The 27,834-nt window shown below is 41.5% G+C and overlaps 1 protein-coding gene across 4 annotated transcripts; it reads right to left on the reverse strand.

Annotated features, from left to right (window-relative positions):
- Nucleotides 1–503: 503 nt before the first annotated feature.
- LOC134560798 (meiosis-specific coiled-coil domain-containing protein MEIOC-like) lies at nucleotides 504–25,844 on the reverse strand. 4 transcript variants are annotated; one of them, XM_063417158.1, is made up of 9 exons: nucleotides 25,610–25,844; nucleotides 21,059–21,169; nucleotides 17,467–17,589; nucleotides 16,439–16,605; nucleotides 14,576–14,677; nucleotides 12,246–14,028; nucleotides 9,680–9,820; nucleotides 8,913–9,093; nucleotides 504–7,381 (listed from the first exon to the last, which is right to left on the reverse strand). In XM_063417158.1, exons 4-9 carry the CDS (start codon nucleotides 16,582–16,584, stop codon nucleotides 7,128–7,130), a joined length of 2,607 nt encoding a protein of 868 aa, XP_063273228.1. In that variant the 5' UTR covers nucleotides 16,585–16,605; nucleotides 17,467–17,589; nucleotides 21,059–21,169; nucleotides 25,610–25,844; the 3' UTR covers nucleotides 504–7,127. The 4 variants fall into 4 exon arrangements, with proteins under 4 accessions (XP_063273228.1, XP_063273253.1, XP_063273244.1 ...); XM_063417183.1 differs by lacking the exon at nucleotides 25,610–25,844 and adding an exon at nucleotides 25,495–25,599; XM_063417174.1 differs by lacking the exon at nucleotides 25,610–25,844 and adding an exon at nucleotides 25,336–25,598.
- Nucleotides 25,845–27,834: the final 1,990 nt, after the last annotated feature.

The following is a 27,834-nucleotide window of genomic DNA, read 5'->3' on the forward strand; positions in this document are numbered from 1 at the left end:
GGCTGAAGATAGAAACGCCCCAAAATTACATCTTTAAATTATCCACAGCACTGTGGACATTTTTATAACTTCTCCACCAATGAAAAGCAATCGTATCAATTGTTTTTTCTGCCTGTCACCAGAAAAGAAAAAAAGCTTTTAAATTTTAAACTCTAAAGCAAGGAACTCTTCCCTGTGAAGGTTTAGAACATCACACTCAACTCCACAGGGCAAACCAGACAAATTCTGTTGTTACCTGTGCAATTTCTGACTTGTGCTTCTGATCTCTGCCAACAAAACCAGATCTGGGACACTTGTCAATTTATTTTGAGAAAAGTGCCAAATTCGTCCTCATTCCCCCTCAACATCCCTTGAAGTCCTTACTAAAGCCTTTTATTCTCAACTGAGAATTATTACTTGATGCAAATCTGAATTTTCTGTGTGATCCAAGAGATCCCTCAGCCCCAAGTTCAACAACTGCCCAAACTTCCCATTCCTCCACAGAATTAAGGCAATAAAACCAATTCACAAAAAACACGAAGGACTTTAATTTCTGTCATGAACACATAACAGGTCTTTTCAAGGCAGAATTACCAAACTGAAATTCAGCAGCTGAGAAACAGTGTGAGTCCATCTAAACAAGCTGACACTATTTATTAGGGACATCCACACAACCACAGGTGATTATTTAAATAAAAGGAATCAAACCACGTACATAGAAAATACCAGAAAATCACATTGGCCATGATTTATTACAGAATTCTCCTATTTCTGAAGACTCTCACACATTTAACACAAACCCGGTCAGTTCAACACAGGTGGACATAACAAGGCATCCTGGTGTTCCACAATTTAAAAAAAAAAAATAAATAAAAGGAAAAGCAGATGAAATTCCCAAGTTAAGGTGCACCAACACCCTGTGGCATCAGAGTACATCAGTGAAGGGGAATTTTAAGGATGTTACACAAGAGGTAGAAGTAAGATTTTTGCAGCGTTCAAACATCCACAGTTGTTCTACAGAAAGACTTAAATAAGCTTAAATTGATGAGTGATTAAAATCTTGCATAATCAGCAATTGAGTTTTAAGCTGTTATAATTTCATGTATTTCTGTTGGGCCCCAATCAAAATCATTTTCAGTAATATTTCATTAGCAATGTAAAATGGGATATTTTAAGGAAATGAGTTTGACCAACACACACATAAATGATACACTTCAGACACCAAACAGTAATATTAAAATATAGACACTGTTCATCTTTGTATATCTGTCATAAAAAATAAAAGGAAACTTATTTTTCCCATCTATAGATTGGAAACAGCCTAACTGTGAAAAAAATTTGCTCATTAAGTTACTACTGTGCATAAACAAGTTGTGTTTTTATTCAGTAAAAAACATAAAGCAATCTTTGTCTGGCAATGATTTTTACTCTGATTTAGTCTCTCTCTAACCAGTGCTCTTTTTTTTAATACACTATATATAAATATTTTCCTTTTTAAAGCTCATTTGGCAACAAGCAAAGAGGATTTAGAACTCCAGCTCCTCAGTTTGTTTATAAGTTGCTCCTAACTCAATATATTTTCAATCTCTAACAGCACAGACGTACATTAAACACATTATTTTGCACCTTTGATTACAGTATTGCTAATGAAGAAAAATAAGGACCTTCCATTCTATATCACTGATAAACTTGCTTGGCAAAGTTACTATTTTATTTTAGAAAATTACAAAGCAGCTCTATACCAAAAAAATAATTGATAAAAATCAGACATCTCAAGTGCTACAAACCAAACAAAAATCAAAAGTGCTGGTGACTGCCATGGATAAACTGCACAGGGAATAAATCAAGGTCTCAGCATGGTTAAGGCTCTATTTCCCTCGAAGCAGAACAGGAGAAAAACAAGGTGCAAAATTTCCCAGAACCCCCCCCCAGTTCAGCCCCAGTTTCTGCAGCAGGTACATTCCTCAGCTTCAAGAGAAAGCAAAATTATCTCAGCTAATTCCAAGAATCCTTACAAAAGAGGCTGGGAACTCAGAGTTCCTTGAGAAATGTTCAAGGTGAACTACTGAGCTTGTGTTTAATGAGCACCTGAGCTCAAGGTAAAGCAACAAAGCCAAATCAAGACAGAAATCTCTTAAAAGCTCTGGCTTCAATGGAAGCAGGACCACACTCAGTTCTTCAGCAGCCCAATTATTCACAAATAATAATTAAAATACATATTCCACAGTCAACTACCCTCATATTGACTGATGGGAAGTGCTCCCTGCTCCTGTTCAATCTGCAAACACTAAAGAATCAATAACTCAAAGTTCTTCCACTTTAACGACTCCATTAGGAAAAATAAATAAATCTGCAGCAGGCTGTGGCCATGAAGAATTTAACATTTAGTTTTGCAGCTAAGATCACATACTCTGCCACAGAAATAAAGATACCAAGAACAAAATCCACAAAGACCACGGCTTTGGGCTGTGCCACCATGCAGCATTTATCAAAATTGCAGCTCTCAACCAAAGAATGGCCCAAAAACCAAAAGAAAATTCTAATACCCAGCTTCCAGAGCAGGTAAAAATAGAATTAATAGAACATATAGGCTTAAGGTCTGTTTGTTGCATCAGTTTTACAGTATTTAAACAAAGCAAAAATCCAGCTTCCTGCAGAATCAGAGCTGTGACTTAGTAAATTGTGTGTGTGTGAATATCCCACAGAGCCAAGCTGGATTCTGCCTTTGGAGGAAGAACAGAAACAAACCACAAACCAAACCCATTTTGTGCTCCTTTCTCCCTGCTCTTTGTCATTTCCCAAGTGTAGAAAAGCTGAGTTTAAACCCTGCCTCAGCCCTTCCCTGCCAGCAGCCAGGAGAGGAGATGATGCTGACCCTGGGCTTGGCCCAGCTGTGTCCCCAAGTTCTGTCCAGCTTGATGAAAACACATCTGGGAGGAAGGCTGGCCACCAGAGCAGGGCAGGGAGAAGCCAACCCTGCCCAAAATCTCAGCAGCTGCACCCTGACAGCCCCCAGTGGGGAAAAGAACCTTGGTTCAAGCAAAGATTCCTGGTCACTCAAGCCCTCCAGGCCACGGAAGCCAGAAGAAAAGAGATCCTCTCCACTGGAATTTGGGCTCCCTGCAGCTCCTTCCTTCCTGAAGCTCCCTTTTTCTCCTTTATATCCCCCCCAGAAAAAGGGTTGCAGATCTAAGACAATCCCAGGAAGTTGTGCTCGTGGTCACCTCTGGAAAAGCAGCCAGGAAAGCCAAGGAGCTTCCCACAAAAACCTTGGATATCTCCACACTTCTCTGAAAACAGAAATCCCTCAAGAAAGCCTCTCACTCACATAATCCCCACCTTAAACCATTCAATTCCTTCCAAGAGAAATAACCAGGAATAACCACAACAGACTTATTGTGAACTGGAGCAGCAGTTCTGACTAAGGCAAATAATTCCCAAATTTCACATACCCAGGTACAGACAGAAAATATTGGTAGTGGTGGTAAAACCCAGCAGCAAAGAAAAATATTCAGGTTGGAAAGGGTAAAATCCAACAGCAGCAGTTTGGGAATTAAATGTCACCCACTCCTGAAAAGGCCACAGCAAGACAAGCACCACGAACTTAAATAACCTCCCTGTATGCTGCTCTAATGGAAATAACAAATTAATACCAATTTCTGAGTTTTAGTTTATATAAATAGCATCAGAGCAACTTAACTGCCAGAGGGACCCTGTGGATATGGAAAAACAGAGATACAAAACCTATAACCAGAAAAAAATAAAAATAAAGAGTTCTTCCTCTGCTGCTGGCCTCCCTTCTGGGAATGAAGAAGGTTGAATCACCAAAAACCTCCAGTTATTTACACAGAATAAAGAAATAATTATAATTCTTATGTCTGTATTGTACTGAACTATCAATTTGGGATTTTAAAGCATTAAAGATTCATTACCAACCATCAAAAAGCACCCTGATAATAATCCTGACTCAAAAAGGGACAACTGATTATTCAATTTATTAAACTGGAGCAACCCAGTATCCCTGCCCCCAGGACTGGCTACAGCTCTTCCACCTTCTTCATCTCATCCCCAAAATTTAAAAAGTATAAATCAAAGCAGGGGAAAAACCCCAAACAATTAAACCTCAAGAAAGCTGAGTGGAGGGGTGGAACTGGAAAAAAAGGGAATAAATTGAATTTTACCAGATTGCTTCTCAAAATGGAGAGGGAAAGGGAATTTTCTTTTCTCTCTCTCTGAAAGTCAAGCCTAACTTCAAACCAAAACCACCTCTTTGGCTTAAATGTGACCTAAAACCTCAATTCTGCTTTCCCTGAAATCAATAAAACATCAATACAATTAGTCCCTAAGGCCACAAGCATTACACTTGAGCTTATTCACACCCAAAATTCAGTGCAAGGCTTGCAGAATTTGTACCTTGTTGCCAAATTAAACACGAGGCAGCAAAAAAATATGTCCTGACTGACAGAGCTGCTGCAAGTCCAGGTGCTATTTTACAAAGCAAAGTGAATTTTGGGGGGGGTTTTTTCCCCCTTAAAATGCAAAAGGATTTGCAATAAAACAGAAGTGGAGCACTCTGAAATTAAGAACTGAAGACAAAACTCATTCTGGGTCTGATGCTGTCCATAACCAACTCTTTTAAAGAAAGGGGCACTGAAAAAGAAAAGAATAATTTTTGTTTGATGACCTGGAGTTTTTGTTTTTGCAAGGCAAAGTGAAACTCGAGCATTTGTAGGGCATGACAAGGAGCACCTGACCCAGGCACATGAGCCAGGGGGACATTCCAGAGCCACAGAGCTCCTTAAAGAATCCCAACCTGCATAATTTTGGGAGTGCAATTAACATAATTAACAGCACGCCTTGATTGCAGTCACATGCAGCCACGTGTAACCCTTTCAAAATGCATTTTTGAACTGAAATTGGAACCAGAAGTGACCACGCAGCTTTTTACCACTCTGCAAAAGTGAGACTGTTAAAGGCACATTCACTATGAACTAATTAAGATCATTAATTAACACATGAGCAGTACAATAAGAACCAATTACACCCTAAACGTTCACCACTAAAAAACAACTCTCATTCTGTAAACTGAAAAAAAAAACCCCACAAACTCCAAATTCTGCTTTCCTGTCAACACAGCAATAGTAGTAAATTGATTTTAATTTGGGTAATTAAACTCCCAAATCACCTATGAACTGAAATATTGCAGACTCCACTTTTAAGCTGTGGAGCACAATCAGTTTCACAAATGCAGACTGAACCTTCTTCAATTAGTTTGTGCAAATAAATTGCATGTACACATGGGGAAAACACACTAAAATAACTCTGGTACCTGTTATTTAGGCTAAGGCTGAAAAGAATCTTTTAAGTTTAGTTCACTTTCTTTAGGGGAAAAAAACCCCTAATTTTGCTACACTAAGAATCTGATTCTTATCTACTTTTGCTTTTAAACTTTACTCAGTGATTACAATGAGGCCTGGGTAAATTTTAGCTACAAATTTCCACGCCTCAATAGAGTTAAGGATGGCACTACTGAGACAAAATCTGCTCTAGAAACACCCACGGATCCAGAACTACACAACTGCATTTGGAACAATTTTGCAAGTACAAATATCTATGGGAACAGCTCTAGAATTACCCCCAAAATGTCAAATTCGACACTGAACCCCAACTTGACATAAAAATCTTCATTTTTGTCCTTCAGATTTTGCTTATATCCCCAACTTAATTCACTTGTGACACAAGAACTGCTCTCCAAAGCTGTTCTGATTAATATTAATATCCTGATACTAATAATACTGATCTTAATATCCTGATACTCAAGAACCTTAATTATTAATACATGTTAGGAGGTTGTGTAAGATGGTTGTTAAAGCATTACAATATTCCTAAATGCCCTACAATCACACCTTGAATTTGTTATTCTTTAATAATTTTCACCCTGAACAACCACACTCTGATTGTCTAAGCCACAAAATGGAGACTAATTAACAGCAATTAAATATATTAAACCTTCCACACCAAAAAAATCATCAGTGAAACAGCTTTGGTAGCCTAGTACATAGTTAGCTTTGTGTAAATATTTTGCAAACATCCCTTTCCCAAAAAATCCCTATATACCACGTGTATATTTATTTAATAATATACAGAGTTCCTGAGTAAATCATTAAGTCTGATTATTTGGAAGATTTGGCAAAATATTTAACTTGGTATTACTAAAATAGATTTTTAAATAAACATTCAATGAAGACATTAAAATAAATATGGAATGTCTCTGAAAAAAATTATAGTACCGTGAACATATATTATTAATAATAGTTGGGGTTTTTTTAATTAAGTGCATACTATGTTATATTGTTACTGGTTTTAAACCCACTGAGGAATCAATAAATCTAATTTCTAATCCTGAGTGAGTTTTCTATCACCTGCTAATGTGCACTTCCATGCAGTTCACACTGCAGAGCTACAAAATCCACTTTTTCAGTGGGAAAACCAAAGAGAAAAAACTATGGAAAAATCTCAGTTTACACCGGTTTTGCTGGAAACCAAACTGACAGCACTGAAGCTGAAGCCTCTCACACAGCCAGCACTGAACACTGATTATTCCTGTCAAACTGAGAGAGAATCTGGCACAAAAACCACCACCACGGCAGCTCCTGACACAGTGATGGGCTGCAAACTACTCGGTGTTCACTTTGGCTCTGGAAAGAATCATACACGGTGCAAAAAATCAAAATAAAACAAACCCTGAACGATTGTTGAGTACCTTTAAATATGCTAAATTGTGTCATTAACCAAAAAAAATTTTAAAAAAGGAGAGTTATGTTCTGCCACACTCTGGTTGCTCAGGTGCTCCTGGCTGGACTCAGAGCTTTGGGTAAGCACAGGAGGAAATGCTCAGCTCTTGTTCAGCTCCTCTGAACATGGAAATTCTCAGCAGCATTATTCACCAGCAATGTTAAAACTCCATGAACACCAACCCAAGCTGTGTCTCTCCACACCAGAATCCCAGTACCTCAACTGCAGCACTGACCAGGCACCTGAATCAACCTTTTTTGCTTCCTGGCATCCCATGAAATCCACCTCTCACGGTGCTGGGCAGGACCTGAGCCCTTCCCTCCCCATCCTCGCTTTCCTTTCATCCTCCGCGATTATTCCAAAACCTTCGTCGCTTCCTCAGCTTTTCCACTTCCTCTGCTTTCCTGCTCCACGCTGCTTTTTTCCTGGCTGCTTGTGCTTGGAGAACAAAGCTCTTGCAGTGGTCCTTGAAGGAGAAGCTGTTGATTTTGGGGTCTGGCAGGAGGAGGTTTTGGCAGAGCCGCCTGCAGCGCGCACCAGAGCGCGGTGCGAGCCCTGCGCGTGGCACCCGCCAGGGCTCGCAGGGCAGCTGCCAGGGCCAGCACACCTGCAACAGGAGAGATACCTCAGTGAACAAGCCTGGAAATGTTATTAATTAATTAATTCAATTTTTTCATGGCAGAAATTTGGTCAACTCGCAGCCTCAAGGCAACTGTGCTCAAGGAGCAGCTGAGCTGCAGCGGTAACGACAGCTGCGACATCCCACGTGAATTGTCTGTGCAAAAAGGGTCCAAAAATGCTGCAAAAGGGTTCAAAAATGCTGGTGGACACTGGGCAAACTGGTCTGCTGAGGCTGCAGGCAGTTTTTTGATTTTGCAGGAAGAAGGGAGCACACTGATTTTTGGATGGGTGGGTAAAGGCACAAAGATCTGGTCAAACACAGAGATGAAATCTTAAAGCAGCTCCATAGGGGATTTGTTTGCAGCAGTGAATCCTGCAAGGCCAGGGATTGCAAACCTGCACATTTGCAGCCAAAACTGCTGATATTGCAGCCTTTCAGACAGAGGCTGTTGATGGAATCTGGGACTAAGTGGACCAAGCTGCTCCTACTCTTCCCTGGGAGTTCAGGAAGGGAGGGACTCAACAGGAGGGACCATATGATGATGCCATAACTCATTGTACCAGATGATAAAGCTGTTATTTACAGCATTGGCAGTATTTAAATGCTGTATTGGCATTAAATCTAATCATAATCATCCAATTAACCACTGTGTCCTACTTCTGTCTAGCCAAGAACTTTCCTTCTACTACTCCTGACTCACACTTGGAGTTAGAAGTCACATGAAAGTTTTAGGAGTCATTTAGAAGCCAGTTTGCATATAGAACAATTGTTTTAAGGGCATGACATTTTATATTCATATTTGAATTTTTGACACCTGAATTGCAAAAGGAAAACATTTTGATTCTCCTTCCAGCTTATCTTTGCCTCTCAAGAAATGCAATTCCACAGCCAAACCTCACTGTCCACTTCGCTTCAGCAGTAAGGAGAGGCAATTCCTCTTTTGTTCAGAGACACAAGTATTTTCTGAAGAAAAATAGTATGATCTTTAACCCCAAACCATAAATTGCCACATTTACTGCTGCTACAGGTTATTCTGGCTTCACTTTAACAGCATTTGGGAAACATGGAATGTCATTCCTGGTGGGTTTGTGATTTAGGTAAGGTAGAGAGACAATTGATTTGCACAATACTGGCAATTTTTCTATTATTTTATAAGCTGAAAAAAGTTTAGCCATACCAGGAAATAATTCTACTTGCTTAAAAACAAGCACATTTTTGCTTTTAGGACAACCACTTATGGTTATATAATGTCAATGAGGAGTTTTTACAGTTGTTTTCTAGTCAAGAGGAAAAAAATTAATTTTTTAAACTATTAACAGGAAAACAAAAAAAACCCCAACAGAACTCAAAGTAATTTAAAGTCTTTAAAAGTAACAGGAGCGTATTTGCAAACTTCCTTTTGCTGAAGTGCCAAGAATTGCTACATATTGCAAATTTACATTTTTAAGTGGAACATATTGACAATTCAATCCCTGAAACAGCTTTGAGGGCTCCAGGAGCGGGCAGCATTCATCACCTTTCTCGTTGTTATAGCGTGGCCCCCCGTGACCCTGGGGGTTTGCAGCATTCCCAATCTCATCCCTCCGACGTGCCTGGGTCACCTGAATGGCTTCCAGGTGGAGCTCCAAGGTCCTGGAGATGTTCCTGTGCACGGGGGCACCACAAAGCCTCTCCATTCTTGCCATCAGTGCGAGCACCTGGCAGAAAATGCCAAAATCACTCATTAATTGCAGTGATGCACCCCCACTGCAGCAGGTACTCCCATAGGATCCTTAATAAATCCTTATAATCGTCCCATAAATCCTTAGGAAAGGATTTGAGTTTCACCCTTTGTCTTATAAGGCAAAGAACTAGAAAATTCCATGCTCTTCTCACCATAATTGGCCTGGTTCCAAAATAAAGGCACTTGTTGGGTGATTTGAGCTGGACCTCAGCAACTGTGGCTATTTCTACTGGGCAGCAAAAACCCCTCCTCCATTATATATTTAGAGGAGATTTTCAGAGCATTTTCGGGGTGCTGTAGCAGGTGCAAAGACTCTCCTTGAACAGCTTATTTCTCTTTTGTTCTGTATGGTTTCTTATTTTCACTAAAACCTTTCGCTTTTCCAAACACTCCCTCTGATGCCATCTCGCTATTTTTTATAAAATAAAAATAGCGGGGCAGCCCTCAGAGGTGACGCACTTCGTGGAGCCAACAACACACAGATTAATGAACAATTCTGTCAATTAATGAACAAACAAACCCCAGAAGAGCTGCAGGAATTGCAGCTCCACCAGGCGTACCCTGGCCCGCTGGCGGGACTGGTCGGCGATCAGGCGATCCACGCGGGATGGGTTGGCAGGGAGCCGCGACACAGGGCTGGGGCTGGGGCTGGAGCTGGAAATGGGCTGCCCTGGGAAGTGTCTTGCAAGGTCAGCCTCGGTCTGAAAGGGAAATAATTTGTCAGTGTGGTGGCTTGAAATTAGTACAGGGTGATCAATCCGGTTTTGGTGCTGGTTGGAATTTTCAGGTGGATCAGGAGTGAGCGCCCTGTCAACTTCTGACTGCGCTGATGGAAAAACATTCCCAAACATCACAATCCCAGAATGGTTTGGGTTGGAAGGGACATTAAAGCTCCTTTTATTCCACCCCCTGCCATGGGCAGGGACACCTTCAATTATCCCAGGTTGCTCCAAGCCGTGTCCAGCCTGGCTTTGGACACTTCCAAGGATGGAGCAGCCACAGCTTCTCTGGGCACCCTGTACCAGAGCCTCACCACCCTCACAGCAAGAATTCCTTCCCAAATCTAATCTAACCCTGCCCTCTTTTGGTTCAAAGTCATTCCCCTTGACCTATCACTACAGGGCCTTGCCAAAGTCCCTCTCCAGCCTCCCTGCAGGAATATTTCTCTAATTCAGCTCTCCCTCAGAGTTCAACCCCTCTCGCTGCTTCTCTCACATGTCACTTATTGAGACCATCAAAAAACAGAAGCAGGTGATAGCAGCAGCATAAATTGCATCTCAAGTACATCAGAATGAAACCACCTTTAACCTAAACTGATACCAGCTCCTTAACTGAGAAAATCTTTTTCTTTAACAGAGAAAATCTTTAACACAACAGCCAAACTTCCACTGGGAAAGAGTGGCTTAGCCAGTGTCTAACACAGACAGTGACTAAACATCACCAAACCTGTTTTTGGACAGGAAATTCTTACACCTGGAGCAAAAAAGACACAGCTAGCAGTAGATTCCTTATCTCACTCCTTCTCCAGGGTACCACGGATGTAGGAGAGAGGGGTCAGGTGCTGCACTGCAGCTCAAGGCAAGGCTCAGTTCACATTAATGCTGTGTATATTTGGACTGAAAGTATGGAATGAAATCCTTCTCTTTTTGCTTTACTTCCACATTATTTAGTCCCTGCCCTGGCCTGACATGGATTAGAAGAGCTGACTTCACCTGTACTCATCATCTGAGGAGCCTGAAGGGCATCCAGAAAAAAAAAAGGATGGAGAAAGGGTCATGGATTCATATAATGACACCAGGTAGCTAAGAATTAGTTAATAAGCAATTAACTAAACAACATGCACATTTAATATTGTGGACAATTCCTAACTTGTGGAAATGCTTTAAATGTGAGATCCCTGGAAAAGTGGGCTTTATGCAAGGAGACAGGTAAGCTGTGACCCCAAAGCAGCTGCAATGAACAGGTTTCAGAGAGCTGAAAGGGCTGAGTGATTAGACAAGGTAGAGAGAATGGAATCAAATCCCAGAGGGAGTTTCTCTCTCCTTGCAGTCATCCCCTCCTGAGGAATGTGGTTTGGCTGCAGGAATGGGAGGCAGGCTATGGCAGCTGGCCTGGAGGACTGAGAGCAGTTTATGTTCTGTAACCACAGAACGCCCTGAGAAACCCAGAGCAGCTCACTGGGGTAAAACTCGATCACTTGGGATGGACCAGATCAAGGGGTCAGTTAAGCCCCTTTGATTAATAACTATGAGGAGAAACAACCCTCCTTTAATGAAATAAAAAGCAGGAGACAAAAACTATGACTTTGTCTTTGCAAATGACTTAATTGTCCCAAATCCTGCCTGAAAACAGGAAAAAAACACTGGAGCAAGGATCATCCCTTTCTCACTTCCAGAGGATTCCTGGAAGGCCAGACAGGCAGAGAGGAGCCTTGTTTAAAGGCATTTATGAGAGAACAACACAGGCACTTCCATTCACAATTCCAAAAGTCCATTAGCAAGGCCCCACAGCTGATGATGGAAAGAACAAGGTGTTTCCCAGGTCTAGTTTGCTCAGATAATCCATTTATCCACTGACCAGGAGCTTCCCACACGTGGAAGCAGCCAAGCACTGTGCATAACTAGAACCAGGGATTATGGACAATTGATTTTCTGAGACTTGGCATGGAATTCAGGGATTTGACTCCTCTTGGGAAAGCTCTTCCTGCTCCTTGAGAGCACAGAGTTTTCATTCCCAAGTGCAATACCCTCATTATCAGAGTGCTCCTTCCTTGCCAACAATTCTGGGAGTGAGCCTGAGGCGGGAAAGTGACCATAATGAGAAGAGCATACACTGAAATTTCCTTTGGGAACAAGAAAAATATTGTAGCTTTTCTCTACAGACAAAGAATGCCCAGGATCAGTTACTTAATTTTTTTTTTTCACTAAAGCCAGAGATTTACTACAACAAGAAAAAAAAGAAAAGAGAAAGCTGTGATTGTATCACTCACAATAAACCCCCAAATAAGCCAACAACAAAAAACCAAAAAAAAGTGATAAAACAACAACAAAAAAAACAACCCAAACCCAAAAAAAACCAACAAACCAGTCAAGTCTTTATGAGGAACCATCACCAATTGTGTTTTACCTTCTTCCTCTCCCTCTCCAAAGCTCTCCACTGCTCGTAGCACTCCTCCAGCCGGACGTGGAGCTCGTTAGCGGGGCCACTGCGGCTCCTGGGAGCTCTGCACTTGTTAAATGGGCTTGGAAAGGCAAAGCAGGGGGCAGGGATTTCCCCAGAGAAGAGATCACTGATGAAGGGACTCAAGGGGTTAAAGTCGTCGCAGTGAAAAAGATCAACAAGGTCTGAGAATGGAAATGGCGGCGGAGGGAAATTAAAATTGTTTGCTGATGAAAACAGTTGGTGATTAAATGGAGGGAAGCTGGGATTTTGCTTAAAATCAGACACGAGTGGGAAAGAAGGAAGCAGAGAAGGATTGATGAAATCTGACAAGCTGCCACCGTTCTGCTCGTGCTTTTTCAGAAACGCGTTGAAGGGCTGGCGGCTTGGGGCTGTGGAACCCAAAGGAGGGATCCAGTTCCTTCTACCTCTTCTGTCATCTTTATTGCCACCTTCCTGGCTCTGCCTTTTTGGGAACCTGTGGAATTTCTGGGCTGGGTCTTCACCTGCAGCTCTCTGCTGTGCCAACCAGTCGGGTGAAAAACGAGCGGGGAATTTGCGGCGCCGCCCCTCCTTGTCCATCGTGGCATCCTCCTGTGACCTTCCCACGGGTCTCACCTGCCTCTGGCTCTCTGGGAGGAAACGAGGAACCCCCAAATGACTGGAAACTCCATTTGGTGTTTGCAACCTCCCATCTTTCCTGGGAGGGAGGGCGGGAAGGAGCTGGGAGTAGTAGGAGGGCTGTGTGAAAGGCTGGTGGGTGGGAGAGCCCCCAGACATGGTGGAAACCCCTGAAGATGACTGGGGGCTTGTGGCCATTTGTTTTCCATATGGAATTTCAGATGCAGCTGCCAGGCTTTTCCCATCCAGCCAGGAACACCCCTGGTATGAGGAATAATTCCCATTTTGCACATTTTTCATAGATAAATCATACTCAGCTGCTTGAGGAGAGCTTTCCTTAGGGCCCATATTCACCTTACACTCATTATTATTATTATTATTAAAAGCATCCCCCAGAGTAAAGCCACAATGGCCATTTTGCACATGGCTTTCCTGGGGTTTTCTGCCTGTTCCTCCAGAAAAATTACTTTCCTTAGGGGGTTGATTGAAAAAATGAAGTGATGGAAGGACAGGTGACTGCAGTTTGTGAGCAGCTGTGAAGCTTTCATATATTTTAGGGAACAGCTGGCTGTCCTGGGGCACTTTGTCCCAGGAGTTATCACCAGGCTGATTGGAAAGATCAGGGGAATACTTCGTTTGTCCTTGAGCGTAATTTTTCAGGGCTTTTCCTCTTGCTCTTTCATTTTTCCAGAACTCCTTCAGGACGCCGGGGCTTTCTTTCATCTTGTTCTGAGCAGAAAAAGGGCTGAAACTGGACCCACATTTTTCGTAGCCTCCGTTTAACCTCCCGTGGTCGTAAGCACAGAGATGCTGGCTCCAGCTCCCATTTGGGAAGGAAAACCCTTCCTGGGGAGCTGTGGTGCAGTTCTGCAAAGAGGAATTCTCAGGGCAGGCGTTCCTCAGAGCACAGGGAGAGAGCCAGGACTCGAGGAGATGAAGGTCTCCCAAGCCTCTGTGCAGCATCTCCACGTCAGGAGGTTCCTGCAGCGGTTCCTGATGGCAGCTGGTGCCCAGCAGGTTGGGAAAATCCTTGTTTTGGACACCGTGCTGAGCTGGGAGCCCTGGGAACTCCCCGTTGCTGCCCAGATCAGGCGCCCACACAGGGGGAAACAATCTGGACAGAGGATTCCTGTAAGGGAGTTGAACAAACCTCCCGTCAGGATTTAAAACGTTTCTTACTTTCAAATAATTCACACATCACGGTTATTCCCCAGTGTTACATTATTGGCCAAGCATGCACAGCTCTCCTCAAAAGTAGGAGGGATATTCCCACTGCAGCTGAGCAAATGCTCTGTGAAATCTCATCACCCACACTGTTTATTCTGCATGTTCAGAAATGCAGGGTTTATTTGGATTTATTTAAATAGCTCAGATTCCACTGTATTCAGTCAACTCCCTACTGGTTAAAATTAATTATCATCTTTTTTTTTTTTCCTCTTCAAATGCTGTAAAGCTGATGGAAAATTTTTAAAATTTTGCATTTTTAACAGTTCAGTTTTGGGGGGTTTTTTCGGGTTTTTTTTTACTGGCAAATGAGGTAAAGACACTTCCACATTTTAAGGGGATTTCAATGTCATTACTCGACTCTGAAATAATTAAAAATGTGTATCATATCTGTGTGACAATGGGCATAAAACACAGCAGACAAATGAGAAGAACTCTCAGAACAAACTTACCAATCTGTGGCTGGTTCTGGCTTGTTTGGCTCCTCTAAAATGCTGGACACCAACCCAAACATATCAGGGCCATTGCCAGAGTAAGAAAGATTTATTGGTGCCCTGAAAAAAAAAAAAAAAGAAATCAAAGTAAAAGTTTTAAATAAGTATTTTTCTCCTAAACAAAACAGGCAAAAAGAAGAGGATCAAACCTTTATTTTAGCAGCATTTTCTAGTTGTTCTGAATTTATTGTATCCTCAGCAATCCCTCTACAGAAATCTCTTCTTGCATTTGTGAATTCTATAGCCCAAGTGAAGTAGAATTATTTTCTTTTTTATTTCACCAGAGACTTTTCAAGCAGCAAAAATATTCCTCTCTTTTCAGGAAACAAAACTGTCTCATGGACATTCCTTCAACCCTTGACTGTGTTCTTTAGAGCATAAACAGGATCAATCTTCTCAAAGTCTGGAGCATTCTAATTTATCCACTGCCAAATAATTCAAAACCTATCACGTTAATCTCAAAAAATAATTTATATGTAAGTTAGAGATACTTCAGTTGAACCACTTTTTAATCCCCTTTCGGGCAGATCAAAATTTTAGTAAATATTTCTGGTAAACACCCAAAATTATCACCAATTTTTAAACAAACTCAACTTCAGGTGCAAGATTTGATTTTTATAGTTGTTTGTAATGACTCCTGACTCTTCCTCACAAGCTAATTAAAACAGTGCTAATAAAGATCTCCTTCCCCCTATCCTCATTGTTTTGCTCCAATAAACTTCCCTCCCCACCTTGCTCTCATTCCTTTCAGTGTCCCTGAGGGTCTCTGAGTTTTCCCCAGTGCCACATAAATCCCACTGATTACCAGAGACCATAAAATGTGGGACAAACTCTTATAAAAATCACCTTTTTAATCTCTTGCCACTGTGAAAAATCAGTGAAAATTACACCCTGCTGGCTTTTAAGGCCTCACCACAGCTCCACTTCGAACTCAGCCCCTGATTTACTGCACAACTGCTCAGTTTCCTCTCTAAGGGATCTGGAGTTAATTTAGGATGCACAGAAGTGCAAAGACTCTTGAAAATGTTTTGTGAATGCAGAACTGATATTTGATAACCAGATCTTCCCTGTGTCTTGGTCAAGTAGCAAAGTTTTTTGCTTTTCCTATTTTTTTTTAAGGAGACCTCAAGGAATTCTGAATATCTGCAGGCTCAGAATGGGTGTAGACATGGATTAACTCTAATTCCATAATGTTTTTTATTTTTAAAGCTACCTTGCAATAATCTAAAGGCTGCTTTAAGAAAATACTGTATATTTTAATTAGCAAATTGCCACTCCTTGCTTAAAATTAACTCTTACAGCTGACACCAAAGCTGTGTGATCTTTTATTAAAAAACAAACATTACTCTGACACTTCCCACTGAAAACCATTAAAAAAAAAATCAGGTTTTTTGGAATCCATGTATCTTCCCTAACTGTTACCTTTCAGCACCTTGTGAGCCAGTGGACTCCACTTTCTCCCCACCTCAGATTTTGTCTTCCTCATTAAGCAAACGATAAAGGAAATGCAGTGAGGTATTAGAAATGCTCATTAAAGGAGCATTGTCTCCTCAAAAGCTGCTGTGTCAGTCTCTATTCCCTCCAAAAAAAGGCAATATTCTGTCACCATCATTTGGCTTTAAGATGGAAAAAAGAAAACCCTCACACACCTTTTTTTTTCCCCACCACCTCAGAAATAACCATTACAGCGCAAAGAAAATCTGCTGAGTTCCCAGAGACACCAGAAACTCTCACCAAACCCATCCAGAACCCCCATTTGTTCTTTCACTTGAGAATTCCAGAGATCCAGAAGCCCTAAGGCCACAGCAGGAACGCTGATACCTTTTCTTTGGGCACTCCTGGAAGGCAGTTTGGGATCCAAAATCCTCGGCACATCCCAGCCAGTCGCTGCACAGCCGGGACGGTTCCGGAGGCGTGGGGGCACTGGGGACTGCTCCCAGTAACGGGGAGAAAAACTGAGTGTCCATGGTTTGCTTCCAGCTATTTACCTGCATTGAACAGAGAAATAAATGTATTTTTTTTTAATATTAGATGTTCATCTAGTGAGCAGTTGTCTTGGGTTGAGATATGTAACCAAAAATGTGTATTCTATTTTCATCTGTTGAAGTTGGTTGGGAGATATTGTTCTTTATCTCTTGTAACTCTAGGGGTGGAAAGAGGGCAGATCCCTTCTGTTAATGGACACCTGATAACACCAGATAAGGCAGGGCCTCCTTATCTCTTCCTGCACCCATCCTCCTCCCAGGGACATCCCCTGTGAATGGGCCATTTAAGGCTCTCACAGGACTGATAACATCACCTCATCCCATTGGGAGATGCTCCACCCAGCGGGAGGAGCCAAAGCCTTTCCATGGGATAAAACAGCAATCCCAAACCCCAAGGGAGCTGTTCCCACTGGATTCCCAGAGGATGACTGGATCCTTTCTTGAGGATCATCTCTGCTCCAACAGAGCCACATCTGTCACTGTGGGAGGACTCACTGCGGGCTGCTTCCAACACCCTGCCCAACAGGGTGTCAGGTTTGCATTCTGACTGTCAGTGCTCCTTTGTACTGTTGCATTTGTCTTATTTTATTTTTATTTTATTTTTATCTTTCTTGTTGTTTGTTCTCTCTCTACTAAATTGTATTTCTGACTTGGAGTCTCACTGGTTTTGCTTTCAAAACAGCACAGCAGTAAAGGCAGCAAAGCAAAGCTTTGCTTTTATTTCCTAAACTACATGAATTTTTCAGGGATGTGTAACGTAGCCATGACAAAAGGATCAAGTCTAAATCATGTTCCCTCCCTTGCCTTAAATTAACCCAAATCTATCTCCTAAAAATAAATATGCAAATAACAGAGTTGACTTACTGCACAGGAAGAGGAGCTCTTCACGGGTTTCACATTTTAGGTGCTGGCACGGCATGGTCACAGCTCAGCATCTCCTGCTCTGGGAGACTGGGAATGCACCTGTCCCAGGCAAGCACATCCCCTCTGGAAAACAAGAGCCATCATCCCTATTATACCCCAAAACCACAAAACATTCCAGTGGAGAGCCCCTGGGAAGGAGGGAGGAGCATCTGGAAACTCCACAGAGCAAAATGTGGGTAAGAAAAGTAACCCAAGTACTGCTGCAGAAAGGAATATTACAAATAAATCATTTATTCAGAGGTTATTTATGCAAAGAAAGACTGCAGCAGATGACATTTGAAGCCTCTTCCAACGTGAAATTCTCTGAATTTATCTTCCTTACTATTAATCCTTGGCCTAATGAAAGCTGGCAGTGACTCAGATCTCCCCTCCTGGGTATTTTCTGGAAAGGTGGGACAGAAATATTCTCTGGTCAGGTGTGTTCCTACCAAGAGCAGAACAGAACAACCCTGCAGTGAATGTTTAAATGACAAAAGAAGAAAAAAAAACAACTTTATACTGAGAGTTTATCACTTGCTGTAAACTGATTTTGCACATCCAAACCAATCCCTATTAAGTAACAGAATTAGAGGTACTAGGACCCAGTGGAGGCCACACAAATACCCTGTAAAGTTCCAGATGAACACTCTGGCAGTATTTATGTCATCAGACCAGGCACAAGAAGAGCCCCCAAAGGGCCATTCTGACCCTGCAGGGAGCAGGAGGGTGTGAGCCACACTCTGACTCCTGAGCAAACCAAGCATCCCTTCGGATCCAAGGCCAGAATTCCACCAGAATCCAGCCCCAAACCCACGGCAGTGCCCAGCCCCTGGTCCTCTTTGGGCTACCAGGAAGCAGCAGAGAGAGAGAAATTCCTGCTCCTGGGCCTGAGTATAAAATACTCGTGCGCAGATTAAAAATAGGATCTGTAACAAATGGATTTATGTTTTATTTTCAGAGCCATTAATCACTGCTGATGTGAGATGTGCAGGACAATGTGTCAAAAGCCCAGGAGAAGAGGGACTTTATGTACCCTAGATAAGGCTCAGTGCTTCCAAAACACTTTGGAGCCTGTCCTTCCACCCAGTCAAACACAAATTCTCCTCTGGGGTTTACATGGGACCCACTAACAAGGTGCAGGAAAAAAAAAAAGGGATGGAATCACTCAATCTCAAAGTTAAAAGTCAATAAATTAAATGCTGCCTTTAAAAAAGGAGGGAAAATCAAATTAGAGTCTTCAGAGGGGCTTTTACTTTATTGCCCTGCAAATCCTGGCAAAGCCACTGGTCTTAATAAATTACCTTCAAAAACAATGATAAAAACCACATCTAAAGCCCAGACAGGTCATTTGGACTAATTTTTTTCAATCAAACAGTGAAGGCACAGGAAAAAAAAAGTATTTATCAAAACCATTCACTATTTCCAAAAACCTCAAGCAATTCTTTGTACTTAGATTCTCTTCCCAAGTTTCTTTTGAGGAGAAATACACCAGCACGACTTCATCAGTAAAATGTTGCTATTTCATGCATAAATAATACATGAAATAGCAATACATTAAATACATTTAATACATGAAATTAAGTAGTATCAAAGTTGTTAGATATGGATATTGTTGTGGTATCTGTGACATGAAAAAAGGAGAGGTTTAGATCAGATTTTAGGAGAAAGTTCTTCCCTGTCAGGGTGGGGAGGCCCTGGCAGAGGTTCCAAGAAGATCTCCTGGGGCAGCCTGGAAGGAGTTTTAGGAATTTTCATGGAGAATGCTAAATGATGCCAGGGTAATCAACATCTAGGGGACTGAAACAGAATGATTTGGGTTGGGGAAGGACCTGCAACTTCCACCAGGCTGCTCCAAGCCCTGTCCAACCTGGCCTTGGACACTTCCAGGGATCCAGGGGCAGCCACAGCTTCCCTGGGAATCTGTGCCAGGCTCTCACCACCCTTTAGGAAGAATTTCTTCCTCTTTAGAGGTGAGAAGGCTCATATCAGATTAAAAGTTCTCTGAAAATGTATTTTATAAGCTGAAAAATAACATAATCACAGCTAAATATTGCTCCACTGTACCATCAGAAGGAGCAGCTTGCACTGACACAAAGCCCCACCTGACAGAGCTCTTGATTTCCCAAAAAAGCATTAAAATCAGCCAAAAGCCTTTTTCCAGCCAGTTATCCCAAGGCTGCAGGATCTCCCTGCTCCAGAGCACTGCAAGAACATCCCTGATAACAGCAAAGAGCAGCACTGCAGGTTATCACATCCACACCCAGGGTATTCTGCTCTGATGTCTGGGCTGGATAAGAATTTCCTGCTTCTTTCTTGGGGTTTGTTTCTTGGCAGGATAAAGCAAACACAAAAAAAGCGCTGTTCTGGGGCTTTTTGAGGACTTTTAATGACTCCCACCTATGGATATGTTAATCTGTAGCACACTGGGACTGCCTGACTCATGCAGGGTGTGCTGCCAGGGATTCTCTGAAAGCACTGGGTAAAAAAAAAAAAAGTTAAACAAAAAAACCCCAGAAATCTCTAAATTGCTTTTTTGGGCTTCTCAGGAAATGAACCAGCAGAAGTAAACAGGCAACAAGGATATATAAAAAAGCAAATTTAGGGGAGAAAATAGGTCAGTTATTCAGACCTCTCAATATCAGGGATAAAACAATAATGTCAGATTACTGAAGATTTCCCTCTAAAACCTGAACTCACATCAAGATTTGTCGCAGCAGCAAAAGGAAATGTTCCTTTTCAGTAGCCAAAGAATCAGGAAACTTATTTTTTTCTGAGGAAAAGGACCCAAGTCTGCTAGAACTGCTCTTAGATGGGTCAAAAGCACTTTAAAAAAAGCACCTTTTAGGGTGGGAATAAATAAAATATTAACTAATTAAAATAAATAATAATAATAATGACAACAATAAAAATAATAAAGAAAAATTAAAAATAATAAAAATAAATCTAAAATAAATAATGAATAAAAATATTTTTAAATAAATTAAAAAATAAAGCAAATACAAATAATAAAAAGAAAAATAATTTTAAAATAAAAATAAAGGAAATAATAAAAATAAAAATAATTTTAAAAATAAAGCAATAAAAATAATTTTAAAATAAAATTAAAAAATAAAATAAAAAAATAAAAAATAAAAAATAAAAAATAAAAATAAATAAAAATAAAAAATAAAAATAAAAAATAAAAATAAAAATAAAAATAAAAATAAAAATAAAAATAAAAATAAAAATAAAAATAAAAATAAAAATAAAAATAAAAATAAAAATAAAAATAAAAATAAAAATAATGGAAAAATAATAAATAAAATTAATAAAAATAAAAAATTAAAAGTTAAAACTAATAAAAATAAAAAATAAAAAATAAAAATAATATGAGGTGCTTGTTCAATATATGGGTTCTGTTACCCAATTAAAATTAAGAATATTCACAGGCTCACAGGCCATTTGTTTATATTAACACAAGCACCTAAATGCAACGTGGTTATTCACTACAAAACAAACACCTCATACAAGTTTTTATTTCTGCTTCCCTGCAAAAATTCAGTTCTGGGCTCACCTGTGGCTGGCAGTGCCCAGGGGTGGCACTCGGGCCATGTCCTGGTTCTCTCCTCTGGAGCGAGCAGCATTGCGTGCAGGCAGCAGTCAGACTCCTAAGGACCAACTTCTCCTGTTCAAAAGCAATTAAAAACATCCAAAAAAGCAGTTAGCAGGTCTGTCAAAGCTGTATTTATATAAAAAACTCATTTCCAGCTCCCCTCATTGCTGCTGCCACCGTGTCCCCGCTCACAGCCCCAGGGCTCCTCCATCCCCATCCCAGGCAAGGTGGGGAAGCCCATCCTGCCAGGGAAGGGAACAGAGCTGGGAAGGGGCTGGAGCACCAGGAGAGGCTGAGGGAGCTGGAAAGGGGCTCAGCCTGGAGAAAAGGAGGCTCAGGGGGGACCTTGTGGCTCTGCACAGCTCCTGACAGGAGGGGACAGCCGGGGGGGTCGGGCTCTGCTCCAGGAACAGGGACAGGAGGAGAGGGAACAGCCTCAGGCTGGGCCAGGAGAGGTCAGGGTGGATATTCTGGACAATCTCTCCCCTGAAAGCCTGGTCAGGCTTTGGAACAGGCTGCACTGGTGGGACCCACCACCACCATCACTGGGGAATCACCAGTGTTCAAAAGGCACCTGAAGGTGGCACTTGGGGACACGGGTGGACTTCACAACCTAAGAGGTCCATTCCAACTCCATGTTCCCAAGAGCACTCCAGGTGGGATGTTCTGATTCCAGAATCCTTCCCTGTGCTCCCTGCACACCCACACTGACCCATTACAGCACAACCTCCCTGGTACAAGGGAGCCTCCAGCCGTGGCTGTGCCCTGCCACACGTGTGACACTTCTCAGGACACAGCAGAGCAATGTCCCAGGGGGGCAAATCAATGCCCTGCACAAAACCACAGGGTTGGAAGAGACCTCCAGGATCATCCAGTCCAACCCAACCCTAACCTCAACCAAAGTGCCACATCCAGTGTTTCCTTAAACACACCCAGGGATGGTGACTCCACCACCTTCCCAAGTGGACGATTCCAATACTTTATAACTCTTTCTGTAAAAAACTTTTTCCTAACATCCAGCCTCTCTTTCCCTAAGGCTTCATCTTCACTGCCACAAAGCTTTGACTGAGTGAAGTTCAGTGCAGCTTTTATGATCAAGATAAATTTTGCAGCAGTTGTGATGAATTCTCAAAACCTGACAAAGCAGCAGCTCCTGTCCTAAAGGAAGGAGATGATGTCAGGCTCACACCCCACTGTGGCTGATCTCCCCCAACGTGCAGCACTAAGGATTTGGCTGATCTGATCTCCCACCTGGGATTTGCTACCAGAAATGGGATCCTACCACACTTTTATCAGCTGTTTTTCTGTCAAGGCACCCCGAACCACCCACATTATTGATCTGGTTAATCATTACCTCTGTGACACAACCCATCTATTTGAAGCATGAAAAGTGGATTTCACAAAGCACTCGTGGAAATCCCGATGCTCAAACAACAATCCCTTGATCTCTCTAAACAGGAACTACCTGAATTCATGGGAAACTCCCAAACCCTTGCAGGTGCTGCATTTGGGCTTCACAACCCACGCAAGAGCCCAAGGGAAGCTTAAAATTGACGCTGGTGCTCCAAGCAGGTCTGAGTGCTGCCCCTGTCCTCCTTCAGAAAAGTGGATTTTCTGTGCCCACTGTCTGTGGCTGCCTTTAAGGGTTGCTACAAACAGATGCACTACTGTAAATAAAAAGGGGATGTCAAACATCACCTTGCTATTTCAGGGAGATAATGGGGAAAGCCTGAAAACTTCCTCCTACAAGTTCCAGAATGAGGTGTCAAGTTTGAAGACCCACATTTCTCTCTAACACATCTTTTTTGGATTTATTTTATATTTAGGCCTATCTGCTTTACAAACTACATGGCAGAAAGTTTTTGGGGTAAGAGATTCCAACCCTGCCTTGACAGAAGGCAGTGCTGCCTTTGTCAGGCACCTCTTCCTGAGCCAAAACCCCCCACCCAAACACACAGAACATTTCTGCAGCATTTATATTAAAGCTTCTGATTCATAACCTCTCCACTGACTGAAATTCTTATTAAAAAACCCCAATAATTTGCCAGCAGATAGTTTAGAAACGAGGCCCTGCCCTGCCATTCATTTAAACTATTTCAATAAGCTACTTATCTTGGTTTTAATGATAGATTTTATAGCTCCACACACTCCTCATTGTTGTCCAAAGCCACAGGTACTCCGAACACTCCAGTCCCACTATTCCCAAGTATTTTGTGTGCAGAAATGACTGAAACTCTTACTCTGAAGTTTCAGGTTTTTTTTTTTTTTTTTTTTAATGCAGGCTCCATGGAAATCTAGGGGAGTGTAATTCACCTTCACTTACAATTCCTGTCACGTGTCACACTCCATTGTCTGCTGGTAGTCCCGGGAAACACAAGGGAATATTAAACAAACAGCTAACGAGTTTTTACTGGACTTGCACTCACTTTAAAGTCAAATAATCCAAAGGCACCTCAAGTGCTTGTAGATAATGCCCTGTGCTGGAAAACTGCATTATTGGTACTAATATAAACCTTTTTGTTCAGGAATGTAAAATTCCAGCGGGAGTTACAAAATATTTCTCCCGGTTTATTCTGAGCTAGCCGGTGCAGCTTAAATTCCACTCAACCAAACTCTTTCCAGAATTATTTACTTTATAGATATATTTTCTCTATATATACTCTTTCCAAACATATCTTAAAACACACAAAAATAATGAAATTACCCACTGCTGAATGGGGAAAACCCACACTTATCAAGGTTACAAACTGGTGTAACATGTGGACAAATAAATAAAACTTTTTTAATCAGCTGGACAAGGATCAGGACACACTAAATAGTATATAAAAGTCCCTGTATTAACTTCATTAAACTACTCAAATTAGAGATAAAGCCACTTTTGCCACTTGACTTCCTCCTCACTTTGTGAAATTAAAGTACTAATTAGATGTCCTCGGGATTACAGATTCAAACAAAACACTGCCACAACATCCCTTCAAACACCTAAACTATTTCTAAAGAGAAATAAATGAGTTTTTCATGTTTTAATCACCTGGTTGTGAAGTTACTACACTTCTCAGGGGAGAGATGAGAGCAAGCATTCCCAGATTTCCTATTCACTTTGAAAAAGACTTTTAAAGTCTCCTGCTTGGAGACTCTGGTGCTCAGCACCACGAGACACTCGTTTGGAGAAATTCGGGTTTTGTCAGGCACTTACAACAAAAATCACCTGAAAGCACTGAGAAACCACTGAACGCTATCAGGAAAAAACCTCACCATGCTTTACTCTGAACTACAACAACCTCAGCAAACGCTACAGTGCAGAAATCACTGACCTGGATGGGTTTACAGCTCAAACCACCAGCATCCCCCCAGACACCCCGAGTTATCCCTTCGGACACACCCTGAGTTATCCTTTCAGGCAGCTCGAGTTATCCCTCTGGATACCCCCAGGGTTATCCCTTCAGGCAGCTCAAGCATCCCTCCAGACACTCCCCGACTTATCCCCTGGAGAGCCCGAGCATCCCTCCGGACACCTCCCCTCCGAGTTATCCCTCCGGACATCTCCCCCTCCCCGAGTTATCCCTCCGGACATCTCCCCCTCCCCGAGTTATCCCTCCGGACATCTCCCCCTCCCCGAGTTATCCCTCCGGACATCTCCCCCTCCCCGAGTTATCCCTCCGGACATCTCCCCCTCCCCGAGTTATCCCTCCGGACACTCCCCCCGCCCCGAGTTATCCCTCCGGACATCTCCCCCTCCCCGAGTTATCCCTCCGGACATCTCCCCCTCCCCGAGTTATCCCTCCGGACATCTCCCCCTCCCCGAGTTATCCCTCCGGACATCTCCCCCTCCCCGAGTTATCCCTCCGGACATCTCCCCCTCCCCGAGTTATCCCTCCGGACACTCCCCCCGCCCCGAGTTATCCCTCCGGACATCTCCCCCTCCCCGAGTTATCCCTCCGGACATCTCCCCCTCCCCGAGTTATCCCTCCGGACATCTCCCCCTCCCCGGGTTATCCCTCCGGACATCTCCCCTCCCCGAGTTATCCCTCCGGACACTCCCCCCGCCCCGAGTTATCCCTCCTGGAGGCACAGAAACCTCACCCCGCAGCCAGTGCCGCCTTCCAGCGAGCCCCAGCCGCGCATTATCGCTTCCCCCCATCCATCCCTGTCCCCGGCGGGAAAGGAGCGGCTGGAGCAGGACCCGTGGCCGTGCCCCGGGCGGGGATCCCCGCTCTCCCCGCGGTCTCTACACGCACTCGGTTGCCAGGCTGTGCTAAAGCGTCTCCTGCACCCGCGGGAGCGAAGGGGAAAGCGGCGAGAGAGCGGCGGGAAGCGGCGGGAAGCGGGACGGGGCTGCGGGCAGGGAACGGCCCCGCCGGGCGGAGCTGCGGTCCCCGCTGTCCCCGCGGTGTCACCTCCGCCCCGGTGGGACCGCGCACCCTCCCGAGGGCTCGGCGGGGCCGGAGCCGTGCCCGGGCAGCGGGAGCGGCTGCAGAAAGGCCCCGCGGGAGGAGGCAGAACCGAGCTCACATTTCGGTGCTGTCGCTGCCCCGGCGGTCCCGGCCATGGGGTTCTGATGTCACGGCAGGCCGGGATGCGGGAGGACTCTGGGAATTGCAGTCCCTTCCCTCCGTGCCCTTCCCGGAGCTCACGGGCACTGCCCGGGGCCAGGCTGCGCTGAGCGTGGGATGGGAAACGCTGCCCGGGGAGAGCAGCACCAGCTCCTCCTCCCCAATTAGCACAAGTAATTCCCGAGTAATTATGCTCAGGTGATCACCATTATATGTTTATATATAAATATATCTATCTATAAAAGCGTGTATGTATATGTATATGTGTATGTATATGTGTATGTGTATGTATATGTATATGTATATGTATATGTATATGTATATGTATATGTATATGTATATGTATATGTATATGTATGTGAAATATATATATATATAAGTATGAGTGTAAACAGCTATATAAAAATGCGTGTATATGTATACATATATTTCAAGTGTATATATATGTGTAAAAGTGCATATATATAAAATTATATCACTATAGAAGCATATATATCAAAGTGTGTGTGTATATATATTTAAACTATGTATGTGTGAAAATGTATATATATAATAGAATAACAGTAGTATATATCTAAAGTGTATAAATTAAAGTCGATATATAAGTGGATATATTAATATATGTATACTATATTATATACTTGCATACATATTTAAATAATATAATAAATACATATCATAAAGTATAAATATAAGTATGTATATGTATATGTATATGTATATGTATATGTATATGTATATGTATATGTATATGTATATGTATATGTATATGTATATGTATATGTGAAACTACACATATAAAAGTATATATTTAAAGTATGTATAAGTGTAAGCGTGTATAGATATAGATAGATAGATAGATATATCATAGAGATATCAAAGCATGTTTGTATATGTGTATATATATTTAAAGGTGTATATATAAAATCACATAATTATAACAGTATATATATCAAAGTGTGTGTGTATGTGAATAGATATAAAGTATATATGTGTGCAAAAGTGTATATATAAAAACTATATAACTAAAGAAGCATATTATCAAAGTGTGTGTATATATATGTATATATGTATATATGTATATATGTATATACATAGATATAAAATTATATCACTATAAAAGTATATATATCAAAGCATGTATATATATATGTATACATATTTAAACTATATATATGCGTGAAAGTGTAGATATATAAAAAGTATCACTATAAAAGTATATGTATCAAGTATATAAAGTACATATTTATCAGTAGATATATTCGTGTATATGTACTACGTTTATATACGTACATACATATTTAAATAATAAATACATATCATAAAAATATATCTGTGTGTGTGTATATGTACATATATGAAAGTATATAAGTGTAAATAGTTATATAAAAATGCGTATATATGTATACATATATTTCAAGTGTATATATATATGTAAAAGTGCATTTATATAAAATTATATAACTATAGAAGCATATATATCAAAGTGTGTGTGTATATATATATTTAAACTATATATGTGTGAAAATCTATATATATAAAAGAATAACAGTAGTATATATATAAAGTGTATAAAGTCCATATATACGTGGATATATTAATATATGAAGGGCTGAAAGGCTTCAGCACAGTCTCAGCGGCAGGAAAAGCCACTCAAAATCCTGATATTATGCTACAAATATTGGTGAGGGTTTTTAAAGCAATCCAGAGTGAAGAGGCTCACACAAAACCTGGCCACAGCAGGGTGAATCCCTAGGAGGAATTATGTTTTTAATAGGGAATAGCAATTGTTTTAATAACCTGCAGTACTATATATATATGGCATATTATATATATGGCATATAATATATATGACATCTTTTATATATGACATATTATATGTATTTATATTTATATTTATATTTATATTTATATTTATATTTATATTTATATTTATATTTAATATATAAAATATATATAATATATATAATATATATAAATATATATTTTTGTATATATTTATATATATTTATATTTATATAAAATAGAGTAGACTGAAGTATAAACAGTCATTTTTCTGGACTCCTCACCATACCAAGACAATTATTTTTTTTTTGCATTTTTCTATGACAGGGAAGGTAAAAAAATGTAACAATGAAGACTAGCAGTGCTCCTAGAAAATGAAAAAAATAAAATTAAGGCAGA

Source organism: Prinia subflava, chromosome 1, assembly GCF_021018805.1.
Source record: "Prinia subflava isolate CZ2003 ecotype Zambia chromosome 1, Cam_Psub_1.2, whole genome shotgun sequence".
NCBI lineage: Eukaryota > Metazoa > Chordata > Aves > Passeriformes > Cisticolidae > Prinia > Prinia subflava.